Below are 16445 nucleotides of genomic sequence, written 5' to 3'. Positions count from 1 at the left end.
TATCTTTTATTTAATCTTTTGCTTTTTTAAAAATTAAAACAGGATTAAATATAAATTAAAAATAAAAATTAATTCTTGTGGAGGGTGTTAAAAACAAGCGTTAAGCATTTATATTGTTAATAGTACACATCTATCTTTGCTAAGGTGATTTTACTCAGTATGGCATGCTGAATGCTACACCTGTATCTGTAGAAAAACGTGTTAATCAACCTTTACAAAATTAATTTCATAATTAAGCTTTGTAAAATGTTACAGCGAAAATGATATTAAAGTGGCATTTCTTCACACGTAATTAAGACCTTTTTACTTTCTTAAAAATTCTCCAGACAGCCAGCCTAACGGCAGAGAGAATTACAAACAGTCAGCCGAATAAAACAAATTTAAAAATTATTCATTTGCATTTTTCTTATTTAAATTGTAAAAAAATGTTTTTGAATTATAATAAATTATATTTTATTTTTAATTATATATTGTAAATATTAAATATTGTAAATATATTGTAATTAAATATTGTAAATATATATTTTGCGGGGGAATATGTTATAAAAGAAACAGATGGAATCGTCTTCAACGTGCACGGTTTTCTTTTATAGATAACTAAACACGTGAACGACATGAGGTCTTTTTAACAGTCACGTGGAATATACAAAGCCGCCTCCTACTGTTTAAAGCATGCATAAAACATAAATAAGGGCCATTCGCTTTCCAAACAAGATTCTGCTGTTAACATCTCTTAAGGTGAGTTTCTCTCTAGAGATAAAAGGAAACTTCCTTCCTTCATGCTTCCTTATAACTCCCTTCCTGCTAGCTATATTAAGATATTTTAAGTTGTAAATATTTATATATTCCTCTTTTAGAATATCTTCAAAAATGTTTAAGTGGATTATCTGTTTGCTTCTCTTGGCCGTAGTCATCTGTTCGTCAGCGGACACCCAAGATGGAAAATCTGGACAAACTACTCCCTCCTATCTGCAACATGATAATCAGATAGGATCGGTAAGATATGAATTTTTTAAAAATATATATAAATCAGATAATATATTTTGCATTTTAAGTGCTTAAGTTTAATTAAATTTTAATAATGATAAATTATTTTAACTATTTTAAGTAAGGGAAGTGAGATAAGTCAGCACATTGAAACCAGGGCATGGATCTATCTCATGCTGATTTCACTCGTGTAAGCTTTTGTGCATAAGGTTAACAACCTCTTTACAGTATTTTTCTTCTAAAAATACCGTAAATATTCATTTTAAATTAAGCTTATTTAATTATTTTAATAGCGAACCTCCAGATATAGGGCCAAAAATCTCTTTAATTCAATAAATATAATCATTTAACACTTGCGGAATGTAATTATTGTGAAATACTTAGAATAAACGAGAAAAATTAATTATATAATTAATAATTTATATATTTTTAGTGCTTGACTGATCTTATACGAGTAGTATGCACAGCCATCTTGGACGAATTGCCCATGCGAAAACGAAGAAACGAACTGATAAACAACATTTTAGGATTACCACGTGTGCTTCAGGATATTGGCAAATAATTGATATTTACTCTCATTCGGTAATCTCAAATTCTAATGTAAATATTATTTATGAATCTTTAACATATTGGTAGCTAATTCGATCAAGTTTTACTAATTATGATCCGATTTCGTGTACATATAATCACGTGCTAATACATTATTATCATCTCGTGAAGTTTTATACCCTATCGGAAGACAAAAGCAGTAACAATAACGAAATTATTTACGGTAAAAAAAATCAGAAATTTGTTTCTAAAACAACGATAGGTAGCGTTGAAAGTGAAAGAAAAGTCTTGCAAACCTTCATGTGTTCAGCAAACTATCTTCATAGTTTTGCAATTTGTCATTAGTCAATTGTTACCATTTATGTAATTTCTTGATATCTGGAGAAAGAATTTCTCGGATAGTAAAGAAATTGTTTGTATATAATTATGTTAGTGTTCGGAATTATCTGGAATAATCTTACCATAAAGTATCATCAAAGCATCTTCATTTGTTTTAATGGATCTTTTCTGTATCTTCTGAATAAAGTAAATCCTGTAATGATATGTTTTCCTGATTATTTTCACAATTAATTCTATTTATTCTGGCAAATTGAGGTAAAATATTAATTTTTTTACATTTACTATTAAAAATCGACGATGTAACAAATTAAATAATCCTATGCCAAAGATTAAGGTGGCATAGGATTACCGCTCTGGAGGATCCGGGAATAGAACCTAATCGACCAATTACAATTAACAAAAATACGTCAGAATGTATCAATTACGTATTTATTATAATATTTCAGCCTGGTTTCTGAATATATAGTGAAAAATTCTTATAAGTAGAAGTACAGTACTGGGGAAAAGAGCGTGCAAACTTCAGTCTTCATCGCAATGAAGACAGTAGTTTGCATGCTATTTGCAGGGTGAAGAGTGGCATTCGGTAGTAATTAGAATATGAGAAGCTGGAGAAGAATTGTACGAATTGCACGAAAAGAATTTGAAGAATTCTATTGGAAAACAAACCTAACACAATAATACTTGTTACGATTAATGTTATTAATTTACATTAGTTATTTCCTAGACATCGCACTGGTCAGTACTGTACCTATTTTAGAGGAGATAGAGTGACAGGATTGACATCCAGGCTACACAGGTTTCACTTTTGTTTACGCAAACGCTCTCTTCGAGGAAATATTGCAGTTGATAAAATTCGTACAGCGTAAGCATGTGTAGCAAAATTACTACAGAACTATCTCGTAGTCCTATTTCCTGTAAAACAGGCCGAGTTAATATTGACCAAGTGTCTCATCGCGCCAATAATATTTTTACTTTCAACTGTCTTACCACACAAGGAACGCGAACATAACTTATTGTATGAGTACAATAATATTACGAAATGTACCTGTTCGGACCAGCAGACGATATATTTTTATTTTATTTTATTTTTTCTTTAAATAAAAACTACCGAGAGGGGGCGATCTCTCTCTCTTCGCACGCTTTTTACAAGAATTGGTTGTAGCGTTCGTCTGGCGAACGTCCTTTTTCTATTGCCTGATGTTGGTTCTGCGTTAATTCAGGGCTGAACCCTGAATTTATGTATTATTTTGTTCTACTTTTTGTGAAACCACAAATTTACCAGCAATTTGCTGGAGGTGTTTGTTGCGTTAATTTATGGTCCACTTCGAAATTAGACGCAAAACAGTACCCAAATTCAAATTTTGCAACCGGTTATTTTGGAAAAAACAGTTAAATATCAAGAATGCAATTTAAATTTAAAAGAATATTAAAGCAGAGATAATTTACAAATTTTATTTATAAATGAGTGAAATTTGTACTTTTATTAATACAGACAGTTAAGCGTATTAATTCGTGACTTCTTCCAGACCTTCGTCGATAATCTTCTCATCACTGACGTCACCCATGAAGGCCGAATTGGTGTATTCTTTAACACTTAGTTTCAATGTCGCTGGAGAAGAAACCCTTCTTTTTAGTATTCTGTTACTGTTATTAATGTTTTCAAACATGATATAGTTTACGGGCATGACAGTATTTGATAAACTTCTGACTAATTTAATGGCGGATTTTTTCATCTGCTCTTGTTGGTTTGATGCTTGTCCATTTTCCGAACCTTCGATAACGGAATGATTCTTAGTCCTTCCTAAACTATCGAACATAGTGAAAAGAACGGGTATCAGTATCAAAGCGTGCAAAATGGAGATAATGACCACCAAGAACACGACTTTCACAAAAACTATGAAAGTATAAGCTGGAATGAGTATCAGCAACATAATCCCTAGTGCAGAAGAGATTCCACCTTGCAATATGGGCAAACCAACAGAGTATAGAGCCGTTCTTAGCTTATTATTTGGGATTTCGTTATCTGGACAGGATATATATGCGTGAGATATGTGTGCCACAAAATCTACCGAGAAACCGATACACATGATCAAGTTTATCATTGATACTGTATCCAAATGGACTCCCCAAAACGACATAAACCCGACCACCCCCATTTCTATGGATATTACGGCTATAACGACAATAACCACGCAACTGATTTTGGTCAAGAAGAGCAATGACACAAAAATCATGATGAGTGTAGCAGTGCCTATTGACTTCAATGAAGTGACAGATACTATCAAAAATTGATCGTAAAAAGGGAAAAGATTGTTGTATATCCTTACGTCATAAGGGAAAGATTCGGCAATGCTCTTTAAATCCTTAAACATTTCGGTTTTCTGTCCGACACTGTCTAAACCATCCGCCTGTAAAATGAATCTACTAGAAAGGATATCAGTTTTATTTTTCGAAAATAATATATCATTCTTGAATATTTTGAATATGGGAGCTTTTAAAAATATTCTTTGCAATGCTATTAAAAAATCAATTTTGTTAGTGAGATTGAAATTAGAAAACAACGTGGAACTTCTTTCGTCTTTAACCATTTTCAGAAAATATCTTAACCACGATTCGGTTAAAAACGAATCTGCAATGTGGGGGGCATTTTCAAATTTCTGTAAAACGTGCTCCACTTCTTGTTGGACTTCAGGTTTCCAATATTCCAGAGGTTCATTGATGACCACTTGAATCCTGTCAGTGTACCTATTAAAGTACAGGCTTTCTTCCTGGTGGAACTTAATCGCTACAGAGCTATAAGGGTGCAGTAGTTCCAACTCGATACCTTCGTTTACTACGCAGCATCCCCATATAGCAATGGCGAGATAAAGAATATATAACAGAATTATAATTGCTTTAACTGGTTTAAGACCTAAAGTGGGTGCTACGTAATCCCTAAATAATGCCGCTGCTAAAACTTTTTTCGTCGTTTCGTTTTGGCTTCTTCTGTTGTTGGGGTTTGGTCCTCCGGTGCAGAAGTATCTGAAGAAAATATTTCTGTTCTCTGTCAATTAAAATTATATAAATTTATCAAGTAAATTGAAACCGCTTTAAATCAAAAAAACAAAGTATTCTTAACTTACGTGCTAGAGATTTGTGTTTGATGGGCAAACAGATAACAGAGTGTAGATTCTTCTCTTCGGCTTTACCAGATATCGCCAGACATCCTCCAAAAAATGTAATTTGGCAAATGTACATAAAAAATATGGAACAAGCAGCGTAGGAACAGAATAGATAAACGCATGGAAACGGTGTTATGATCCCTACAAGAAATGATAATATATTTGTTAAGGACGTTATAGTCACAGCAACAGCCGCTTCTGAGTACGTCTTGCTCAATCTTTCTTCTACTGATTTGGCTGTATCTGTCCTACTCCAGGCTGCTAACATAACGAAAGTGTCATCCATCCCTATACCTATTAAAAATAAAAAATAAGTTAAATGCTACAAATGCTTTTAAAAATCAAATGACACTTACCCAAAAGAAGAAATGGTATGGCCAGATGTATATCAATGTACGGTATTCCACAATAGATTAAGGTACCAAAAGCTGCTGCGGTGCTTATACAGGAAGACAGTGCTCCACACATACCAACTAAGGGTTTACTTCGTACCCAGTCAGCACTTAAACTCGTAATAACCGTAAATATTAAAACAATTATAAAGTTCCCTACAAATAAAGGAAATGCATCTAAAGTCAATTCATGTAATTCCTTCTCTAGACAACTCGTTGTCCAAAAGGTTATGGTGTAATTTTCCATGCGATATGACATTAACTCTTCACTTAATTTCTGTTCCCACATAATCGCTAACTGATCCTTTATTTCTGAGCTATCATCTAGGATATACAGCAATCGTAACATTCGCGCACTCTTCACCGATCCGTCCTTTGCAGTAATCACTCCACCAAGATTAGAGGCGTAGTAATTAAATGAATTTCTGTTTATCTGTAAAGGATACTTAATTGTCTTGTTTCCAGTTTCTAGATCTTTAATTATTCTGCCTAACAATAGGTAATCATTTGTGAAACACAAGTTATCGCTTTTGGCACATAGATCCTTGTATGTCCATACGTTATCCATGCCTGTTATCTCGATACTGTTAACGAAGTAATCCAGTTTTAAGACATCTTGGAAAACTTCTTCATTTAATATCGACTCTGTTTTCAGTGGCATTACGTGAATAAGTGCTAATCTTCCAATTCTAGTTTTTCTTCCATAATCAAAATTATTGCTAGGATGCATTGGAAAGTTGTTTTCAATTAACTTCCTATCTATAAATGTCTCGCTGTCCTCGGGTGTATACAGGTATTCTATGTTGGTTACGAGTTTAATTCTTTGTAAACCAGTTCCGAGTAAGGCATAAACGAGAAAAATGACTATGATAAAGTATCCTGGATTCTTTCCAATTTGGTAACCAACTTTATCGAAGAGTAACGTTAGAGGATCGATGACAAAACCCGGTTTTATAATGTGCCATTTCCACTAAAAAATAAAATGTATATTTTAAATATAATTACTCATATTTATACTAGTTTTTCAGAATTCTTACAAGATTTAATTAAATAATAACAAGTTGTTGAGGTTTTAAAAAAACAATTGAGAGATTGGATTGATTTGGATTGATGGCACACAAAGCAACAAACAGTTAGACAATATATCAACAGGATAATTTTCCCGAGAAGACTTTATATGAGTAACTGGTCGCTATATAGGTGTTAGACATGTGAAGAAAAACCGGTAAATTCTACGTGGCTTAAAATATTGTTAAGGTGCGAACCCAAAAAAATTATCAGTCTTCACTCGGGCACTGCCGGGCCATCCATACATTTAAGAGTTCTTTTACGTAAATTTATCGAAGAGACGGGTTCGATCCCTAGATTGAAGTGGAGCATTGAAATAAAGGAAACGAAACACTTTGGCAATCTGCAGATGAGGTTACGAGAGGACTTTTAATGAACAAGCTAATCCTTGTTTAAGTTAAACACGTGAAGAAAATCCAGAAAACTGCACGTGGTCAGGCAAAAACCGTACCAATTACCAGTATTAAGTGGTTTTATCCAGTTCAGTTCCTAGAACAAAAGCCATTACCTTTTCACTATGCTACCTTAATGACTTCATTAACGATCGTTTATTTATAGAAACAATCGATAAATACTTTAAGGTTTACGTTTTTTTATTATTAATAAATAAAATAAGTATAGTATTTAAATCACGCTAAAGTTAATTTTTTAATTTTACTTAATAATTTAACATAAAATAAGTACAGTACAGTCCAGAATCACGTAATTTTTGTCTAAACAGTGTAAACTTTTACTTCATTATCGCATTTAAAATGAAAAATAGCATCAAATTGACTTAATAGTTTGCCTTAGTGTACAAAGAAATGCCTTAGTGTACCAACGGAATGTCAGGGAAAATAAAAAGATAGAAAACGATTTTAAATTCTTTTTTGTGTAATCTATATTCAAAAGCTCCAAGCAAATTTAAAAAGTTCATTTATAATTTTAATAATCGTTAATTAAAAATATAAATGAAGTTTCTAAGAAAATTTACTTGAAGCTGTAGAATGTAGGCTATACAAGGAAGACTTTTAAGTTTATTTTCCCTCCTTTTTTTCAGTTTTTCTTCATATTTCCTTGATGTCGATAATAATTCCCCTTAGAAACTTAGACCATTAACGAAATTATATATTATAAACTTCAATATAAACACGTGTAGGCTCAAGCGCGTAAACATGCCTAACATTGCAGTGATTCCTGTTATATTGCGTGCCGTTTAGTGTATATAAAAAATCAATTTTTGTCTTTACAAACATGATAAAAAAGCAAATTAGAGGCAGCATTACGTCGAGTATGACATCTGAATGCCATTTAGACAATGCCACAATGACATTGATGTCATTTATCATGCTTTGTCTTGGTTTGTATCAAGCCCACTTGATTCGTACAATCAAGGTCTCTCCAAGTATTGTGTATAAAATGAAATATTTAATTCGCAACCTCTTTGTTAATGTAAAACAATTATTAAGGAAATATACCAACATTTTAAATTATTTTTTAAAAACAATTTTTACTCTAAAATATGTAAAAATTCAGTAGAAAAGAATTGTTTTTTCCATAAAAAACTAGTTTGTGTTTTATTACTTTTGTAAATAAAAATCCACGTTTTTGTTTAGGGATTCGACAGTTTCTTCTTTGTTTACACAGGTGTTTTTTTAGTCATTCTGTGTGATATTGCGCAAATTTCAAGGAAAACTCGGTTTGTAATTATTTAATTAATGTCAATTCTTCAATATAAGCTTAAGAAAAACATTTTTAAAAAGTTTTTATTTGTTTAAAATTCATTTACTGTGTTATAATAAGTAATTCTTTTACGTTTTTCTGAACTAAAAGTGCTTATTCTGTTAATTACATCTTATTTATAACTCTTATACTTATACTAAACTATATTTATTTCCAAGTATCTGGTGTTTTTTCCACAAGAAGAGGACTTTTTAAAGTGGAGGTGCGTATAAATTAATTGCATTGTTTGTAATCCCAATTTATTTTCAATAAACAAGAAAGTGAATTACTACAAATTACAGCAATAATATTACAGTTACTTTATAATTATGCAGTGAGAAAAGTTGGTCATTCACCGCCCTCTTCCATGCCATAAAAATATATAAATTAATTAAATATAAAATTTTCTAATAAAATATAAATAAAATAAAATATAAATTATAATTAAATATAAGAGCGTTAATTTTGAGGTCCTCTTTCGACTTGAGAGGAGCAAAATAAATTTATAATTCGAGAAATATTCATTGATTTAAGTAAAAATTAAAAAATTCTACCTCAGCCCTTCGAATAAACTAAATATACATTTCTCTCGCGTCAATTTTGCAATTTCTCATTATTAAAACACTAGAAAAACATTATTATATAATTATTAACCATTTTTGTAAGTATTTATCATAGAAAATCGAAAATAATACGGCATATTGTTACTCTAAACGTCCTACTTTCACGCTGCTTTAAACACGCATGCTGCAAGTTCACTGCCTTAAAACTATAAAACATTAACAATTTTATAGAAATAAATGAATTATAATCAATTTAAAGTCATTTTAATTAAAATTATGCTTTAAAAAATTAATATATTTTTAAAAATTCTTGTATCAAACGCGTCCTAAATGACGTATTCGATCAATTTAAACCGTATAAAGTACTAGATTAATATAATAAAAATATTTATAATTCTAGAATAAACTTACAATTCTAGAAGAAGCCATGGCCGAAGATTAAACAATAATAGAGTTACGTTAGTAAACTACTCCAAGATTTACTTCTGACGTAATTAATTACGTGTGACGCAAATTCTCTAACTCCTCCCGTTTTACTTTCCTGGTTGCTATGTATACAAGGGAGAATAATAGAATCGTGTCAAAATTCACCCTCAAATCTCCACGTTTTGAGACCTCCTGAACCCAAAAAAGTCAGAGAGGGGGTCATGTGTCATATCTCGAGAAGAGTAGAATTTAATGAAGATTTTATTCGTTAATAACATTTATACGTTTTCATAAAACTCATCCTTACCTTCAAAATTAAGCTTTATGCCATTTTAAAGTAATTAAAAATAAAGAAAGATTTTAAACACAATATTTTAATAGATAGCGCCACATTTTGCTTAATAATAACATAAAAGCTATTTTTTAAATAAAATCTCATAACAGCCGGAAAAGTTATGCAAATAAAAAAGGCTTATATGTACCGTACATTTACGGCAGGCCACTTCTACAGAAACTCCAATAAATTTACTGCCTGAAAACGGTAATGGTCTAATGATGTATTCCTTACTGCTACTTTTCATCTTTTTTCCTTTCTGTTTAATGTAATGAAAACTTATAGCTTGTAAACAAAAATAATGTTATACTGTTAGCTATGTTCGACGTCCAGCCGTTTTGTTGCTTTTCACTGTCGTGACACTTACGAAGCGATATATCATAAAACTGGTCTGTCTCGAACCATTTTAATTAGCTTCTACTCATCAACCATGTCGTTCAGCTTTGACAGATGTCACATGATGTAATTCCAGATTTTGTATGGTTAGTCGAAGCTCGCAATTACATCAGAAAAATCGAGTTTCTTTCAACTCGTCTCTTTATTTTGTAGCAGGCAACAAACACTAGGCGTTACACGCAAGAACTATAGCTGGAGTAAAGATGGCCGCCGCGTCGGTAAATACGGTTCAAAGGATAACGTTACTTTCTAATCTACCGACTGTAGAATAGAATACGTCTTTTGTAACATGTGTCTTCTAGTTCAATTGACTATTTTACAACACGATTCCAATAAGTGCAATTGAAGCAGAATAGATTAAAATTTATAAAAGTTTTTTTGACAATAAAAAACAATTTTGCTTATTTCGTATGAATGGATTAAAATGTTATTAATATACGTCTTATTGCATTTTTGAGCTCTACCTAAAAAAATCTTTATTAGAAGCTAACTAAACAAGTATCTGTATCCAGAGGGAAAGAACAGAAGTCTGAAACGCAAAGAACAATAAGGTTAAGCGATTTGTTCGGTCCTTTCCAAAGCTACCAGTGTGGTGTAATAACAATATATTGCAATGTCTTACGTATTTCTCACGGCAATGATCTTTAGTAGTCTAAATAGCAACCAATTGGGAGTATAAAATGCAGGGGTGAATTCTACGAGGGCTATTCGGAAAGTTCGCGGCCTTGCCTATATGCGGCGCTGCGATCAATTTAATTTTTGGCGGGAATTATTCAGACATCTTTGCTAAAGATACAATACCAATTTCCGCTTGATTTGTCGTAAAGTTTTGCCACGACCGCTTAGCAGATAGTTAGTGTGCAAGTGCTTTGTCAAAAATGGAGAAGACGGAGACTCGTGCGGTCATAAAATACCTGACGAAAAAAGGGTTGACCCCATCTCAAATCAAAGCTGACATGGATGAAGTTTTGGGAGAGTCTGCTCCTTCGTACACCACTGTGAAAAAATGGACAGCCCTTTTTAAATCTGGCAGAGAGAGTGTGGAAGATGACCCTCGCAGCGGACGGCCGTCAACTGCTGTCACTGAAGAAAATATCGACAAAGTTCACGATTTTGTGTTAGCAGATCGCCGTTTGAAAACGCGTGAGATAGCTGAGACAACAGGCATCTCTGTCGACCGAGTGCACCACATCTTAACCGAAAATTTGGGTATGACGAAGGTCTCAGCAAGGTTGTTGCCGCATCTGCTGACCGCCGAGCAAAATTGTGTTCGCACTTTGATGTCAAAGGAGTGTTTGGACTTCTACCAGAAAAATCCACAGGATTTCTTGCATTGGTTTGTGACTACTGATGAAATGTGGATCCATTACTACACTCCTGAAACAAAAGAACAGTCGAAGCAGTGGAAACACCACAGTTCGCCACCACCAAAGAAGGCAAAGACAGTTCCATCAGCGGGGAAAGTGATAGCTTCGGTTTTTTGGGATGCTAAAGGCATCATCTTTATTGACTACCTAGAAAGAGGAAAGACCATCAATGCTGTCTATTACTGTGAACTTTTGGAAAAACTGAAGAAAGAAATCGAAGAAAAGAGGCAACACTTGAAGAAGAAAAAGGGTTCCGTTCCACCACGATAATGCACCTGCATATTCCGCCAGAATCTCCGAACAAAAGATAAACGAACTTCGCTTCCAATTAGTTCCACATCCACCGTACTCACCTGATTTGGCCCCCAGTGACTTCCACCTTTTTCCAAACCTAAAAAAATTTTTGGCTGGAAAGAGAATCCACTCAAATGACGAAATCATCTCTGAAGTAAATGAGTATTTTGCACACCTTGACAAATCGACCTATTGTGATGGCATAAAAAAGCTAGAACATTGCTGGAATAAGTGCATTGCTAATAAAGGAAATTATATTGAAAAATAAAAAAAGTTTTAACATTATTTTGTTTGTTTTTCTATTTGAGGCCGCGAACTTTCCGAACAGCTCTCGTATAGGCTTGGTTAGCATGCGTCGCATGCTTAAGAGAAAGTTTTGACCGTCAATATACTTTTTATATGAGAACAAATATGCCAATAATTTATTCTGCAGGCATCACACAGACTTAAGACGGCTAGCCACTGTAAAAGTCAACGTAAAAGCAAAAAAAAAATGATAAAATAGTTTACACGTGTAAACTATTTTATCATTTGTGTTTGCTTTTACATTGGCAGCTAGTGGCTAGCCGTTTTAAGTCTGCACGATGCTTGCGGAAACTCGAAAGCTTGCTCTTGTGGAGGTTTGCTGCAGCAAGCAAGTGCGCGCGCATGACGTCATTCGAAGCATTTAACACTGCCAGATTGTATCAAAAGTTTGCGGTACCTGTCAGCATACATGTATTGTGTACAGGGGTGGATATACATAGAGATTAATAGGGCTTAAGCCCTGGGCCCCTAGTGTCAAGGGCCCACAGAATTTGAATTATTGTCATAAATTTTTAATATTTTTTCATTATAATATATTTCATATATTTCATTTGTAGATATAATGGGCTTTATTATAGTCCATACTTTTTTATTCACACCAAATAACGTTTCTGCCTATTGTTTAGTGCTAGAAGATAGGTCTATTATTCTTATTACAACTTTCAGCATAACTTATGCCCAAAAATTTTGGTCAGGATTCGCCCCTGATAAGAAGACTCCTTATTCTTACCTCTCATTTAAATAGTCCTACATCCGTAGCGGCCGGCGGAGGGGGGGGGGACGGTTAAAGCGTCATCTTAACTCTCGGGGATCCAAAATCGTACCGGACGATTAACCTCTGTAACTTTTTGCCATTCTTCTTTCTTTCTTAGGTGGTGACTCATATGGAATTTTGTGGCTATTTGCCGTTTTACTCCGAGAGACTTGTGGTTGATCGCTAGGCGACCGAAGAGCTGGCCTTATAGAATGGCCTAATCTCGAGCGGGGAATGAATGCGTTCCGGGAGGACTTTTATGGGAAACTGGCCTCTATTCAGGCGCAAGGACCATATACTACAAGGATAGCCAGATCCCTATTCTACAATGTTAGCCAGGAATGCGAAGTTAGTGACGTCAGCACGAGACCTGACCTCTTTCTTTACGTATATCAGCGTGTGCACGTGTTTAGTTTTCGCTTTAATATTCGTCCAATTTTGTTATTAACGAAGTGATTTATTTTAATATTTCTGTAATTGTTTATTTGACTAAGTTGTTTATAAGGTAAGATGATTTAAATATAAGTCATTAAATATTTAAAGCTATATTTTTATGTTTAGGTGAAGGACAAAATGCCGGGTACTAGGTGTGCTGTATATGGTTGCAATAATAACCTTCTTGCAATAAAAGCTAAAGGAGAAAATGTAACGTTTCACGTGTTTCCTAGACAAAAAGACTTAATTTCTAAAAGCATTAGGTCTGAATGGATTAATCGTTGCAAAAGGGGCGATAAATTTAATCCAGATACAAGTAGAATATGTTCTGTTCATTTTGTTCAAAGTGATTATGAAAGAGATTTACAAAATGAATTGTTGGGTAAGTCATAAGTACAGTTCATTCATATAAATTACTTGTTTTTGTGCGTGAATGTTTAATTTGCTTGTTTTAGTATAAAACTGCAGAATATTTTCTATTTCAGGTTTACCAGTTAGAAAGATTCCGAAGAAAACAGCTATCCCTACGTTAAATCTTCCCGATAGAATGAACCCAACAGTTACGGAACGAGAAAGACGAAGTTCAAAAAGAAAACAAAAAGAAGAAGTTAATGATCTTTTAACAAATAATGGTAACAATAGTAACAATCTTCAAGATGAATATCATTACGAAATTAAATATAAGAAGCTGTTAGAAGAATATAATGTTTTAAAATCAGAATATGAAAAATTGAAAGAAGATTATAAGAAAAGAATAAAAGTATCAAACGATTTATTACGATATTACAAAAGAAGAAATATCTATCGTCCAAATCTACGAAAATCTAGCCAGATAACTACAGATTTGTTGACACAGGTTTTCACAAAAAGTCAAATTTCATTACTATCAAAAAAGAAAAAACGAGTTAACTGGAACACAGAAGATATGTCGATAGCCTTAACATTAAGGTATTACAGCAAAAAATGCTACTTATATTTAAAAAATAAACTGCATTATCCTTTGCCATGTGTATCGTCTTTAAAGAAATGGGCATCTCGAGTAAATTTACGACAAGGAATATTAAAAGATGTCTTATTAATGTTGAAATTGGCTGGAGAAAATTGTACACCTTTTGAAAAAAACAGTGGTGCTTTCATTTGATGAAGTGAAAATTAAGGCAGTTGAAGAGTATGACGTCTCTGCAGATGAAGTTCTAGGACCTTACAATCAAATGCAAGTCGTCATGATAAGAGGTCTTTTTTCAAACTGGAAGCAACCTGTTTATATCGGGTTTGATCAAAAAATGACAAGAGAGATACTTTTAAAAATAATAGCAGAACTTTATTTACTATCGTATAATGTAGTAGCTTGCGTCAGTGACTGTAGTTGCAGTAATATAAGTTTATGGAAAGAATTAAATGTGAATATCAATAAAACGTTTTTCCTTCATCCAAATACAAAAAATCATGTATATATATTTGCAGATGCTCCTCATTTACTGAAATTATTGCGAAACTGGCTCATTGATGTAGGTTTTAAGTTTGAAGACGGTTCTGTAATAAATAAAACTCCATTGCAAGCCCTAATTTCTATTACCGATACCGAAGTGAATTCGTGTTGGAAAATTAATGAAAAACATTTAAACTGTCAAAAAAGCCAGCGCCAAAATGTTAAATTGGCAGCTCAGATTTTATCAAATACCGTGGCTACAGCTCTTCTACACTACCTTCCCGGTACGGACAAGAAAATGGCAGAGAGATTGGGTAATTTTATTAGACATGTAAATATGTGGTTCGATATTTTTAATAGCTATGCACCAAAAGGTTCTGTTCCAAGCAAAAATGGATATGGTGTAGACTTGGAATTACAAGAAGAACATTTAAATAAAATGATAAAAATAATTTCAACAATGAGAGCAAATGGAAAAAATGCCCTCCAAATTTTTCAGAAAGGAATGATAATCTCAATGAAATCGCTAATTGATCTTTTCCAAGATATGAAATCGACTTTTGATATAAAATACATCTGCACTCACAAGTTAAATCAAGATTGTCTCAAAAACTTTTTTTTTCAAATTAGAAGCAGGGGTCCTAATGAACATCCAAGCCCACTGAATGCTATATATAGGATTAGATTGATTATTTTAGGTAAAAATCCTGGTATTTTAGAGTCAAAAGTAAATACCACAGATCAAATACAAGAGGAATATATTATATCCAAAGTTTTAGAGAAAGCACATGTAGAAGTATCAAGTGAAAATACAGACCAATATACTGAATGTAAAACTACTTTTTATTCAAATATATCTTCAGGAAACTCTACATGCAATCCAGACTTTAACATAATCTCTGAAGAAACTTCTCACGATGCTCTCGAGTATATAGCAGGATATCTTGCCTATAAATATAAAGAAAAACTCCCAAACTTGGGTAATTCCACTAGCAAAATTAAAAATTATCACAACTATTGCATTCCATCGTGGGTGCAGCATTTATCTTATGGAGAGCTTATCAAACCTACTGATGAATGGCTAGCAAAAATTATAGAATGGAATAAATATTTCGAAATATATCACGGTGAATCGTATAAAAAAGGCCCCGGAGTTGTACAGAATTTGTCAGTGGAAATATCAAAACAAGAAAAAGTTTTACCTTTTTCTTTAATAAAAGATTTTTGTAAATTAAGAACTATAATAAGAATTAATTATAGAAATCTTAAACAAGAAAAATGTAAAATATTGAAAAGATTGCCTTCTGAAAATGGTGATTGTCAAAAAAAATTTAAAAAGTTAAGTAAGATAACCACATAATAAAAAATATAGCTCATTAATTTATTAAATACGTATTAGACAAAAGACTTGTAAATTTATTTACGTACACTTATTAAATCCGAAAATTGTGTAGTAGTTAACAGTTAGTAGTAATTTAGAAATTAATTAAGAAATGATTTAGTACTTTATCGTATTTTGTTATTTAAAAGCATCTGTCATGTTGAAGTAGAGGGCTTGCTGTGACGTCACAGAGATCCAATGTCACGCTAACAAATATACAGGATCTGGCTATCCTTGTAGTATATAGTCCTTGATTCAGGCGTCATCGACACGGAGAAAACCCGGAAAACTCCATGCTGCCAGCCCGTCCGAGCGAGGCGCGAACCCACGACTGAACTCCCAGTGTTTAGGGTCCACTCGGTCACTGGTGGGCCTTTTTGCCATTCGTCCGGCCAAATCTCCTATATGGTCCTGGCCGATCCGCAACGGATACGACAGAAAGGAGGCCCCGTTACCAACAGAGCAAAAATAGTAAAAAATAAACAAACTCACATCAAATAGACTAATAATAAAATATTGTTTATTAAAAATTGAAATATCGGAATTTTATAACAAATTTAAAA

General features: G+C 33.1%; 2 protein-coding genes across 2 annotated transcripts; one reads left to right on the top strand and one right to left on the bottom strand.

Annotated features, from left to right (window-relative positions):
• Positions 1 to 3311: 3311 nt before the first annotated feature.
• On the bottom strand, positions 3312 to 9189 carry LOC136971913 (patched domain-containing protein 3-like). The gene is made up of 4 exons (XM_067266437.1): positions 9172 to 9189; positions 5393 to 6398; positions 4998 to 5330; positions 3312 to 4918 (listed from the first exon to the last, which is right to left on the bottom strand). The coding sequence occupies exons 1-4, from the start codon at positions 9187 to 9189 to the stop codon at positions 3381 to 3383; spliced, it is 2895 nt and encodes a 964-aa protein (XP_067122538.1). The 3' UTR covers positions 3312 to 3380.
• A 1605-nt stretch (positions 9190 to 10794) lies between these two features.
• Positions 10795 to 11640, top strand: LOC136971912 (histone-lysine N-methyltransferase SETMAR-like). Its single transcript, XM_067266436.1, has 2 exons — positions 10795 to 11457; positions 11575 to 11640. Exons 1-2 carry the CDS (start codon positions 10795 to 10797, stop codon positions 11638 to 11640), a joined length of 729 nt encoding a protein of 242 aa, XP_067122537.1.
• The last annotated feature ends 4805 nt before the right edge of the window (positions 11641 to 16445 follow it).

This window comes from Centruroides vittatus, unplaced genomic scaffold (assembly GCF_030686945.1).
Source record: "Centruroides vittatus isolate TY-2023 unplaced genomic scaffold, ASM3068694v2 contig_273, whole genome shotgun sequence".
Classification (NCBI taxonomy): Eukaryota; Metazoa; Arthropoda; class Arachnida; order Scorpiones; family Buthidae; genus Centruroides; species Centruroides vittatus.
The sequence above is the reverse complement of the archived record's forward strand: the minus strand, read 5'-3'. Positions and strand labels throughout refer to the sequence as shown.

Bases quoted from the DNA above. Each gene is read 5' to 3' on its own strand.
- LOC136971913 (XM_067266437.1), bottom strand. The intron at 5,331-5,392 runs GTAAGTGTCATT...TATTTTTAATAG, and splicing joins CATACCATTTCTTCTTTTGG to GTATAGGGATGGATGACACT. The intron at 4,919-4,997 runs GTAAGTTAAGAA...TTTAATTGACAG, and splicing joins CAAACACAAATCTCTAGCAC to AGAACAGAAATATTTTCTTC.
- LOC136971912 (XM_067266436.1), top strand. From the start codon at position 10,795: ATGGAGAAGACGGAGACTCGTGCGGTCATAAAATACCTGACGAAAAAA. The intron at 11,458-11,574 runs GTCTATTACTGT...ATATTCCGCCAG, and splicing joins GAGGAAAGACCATCAATGCT to AATCTCCGAACAAAAGATAA.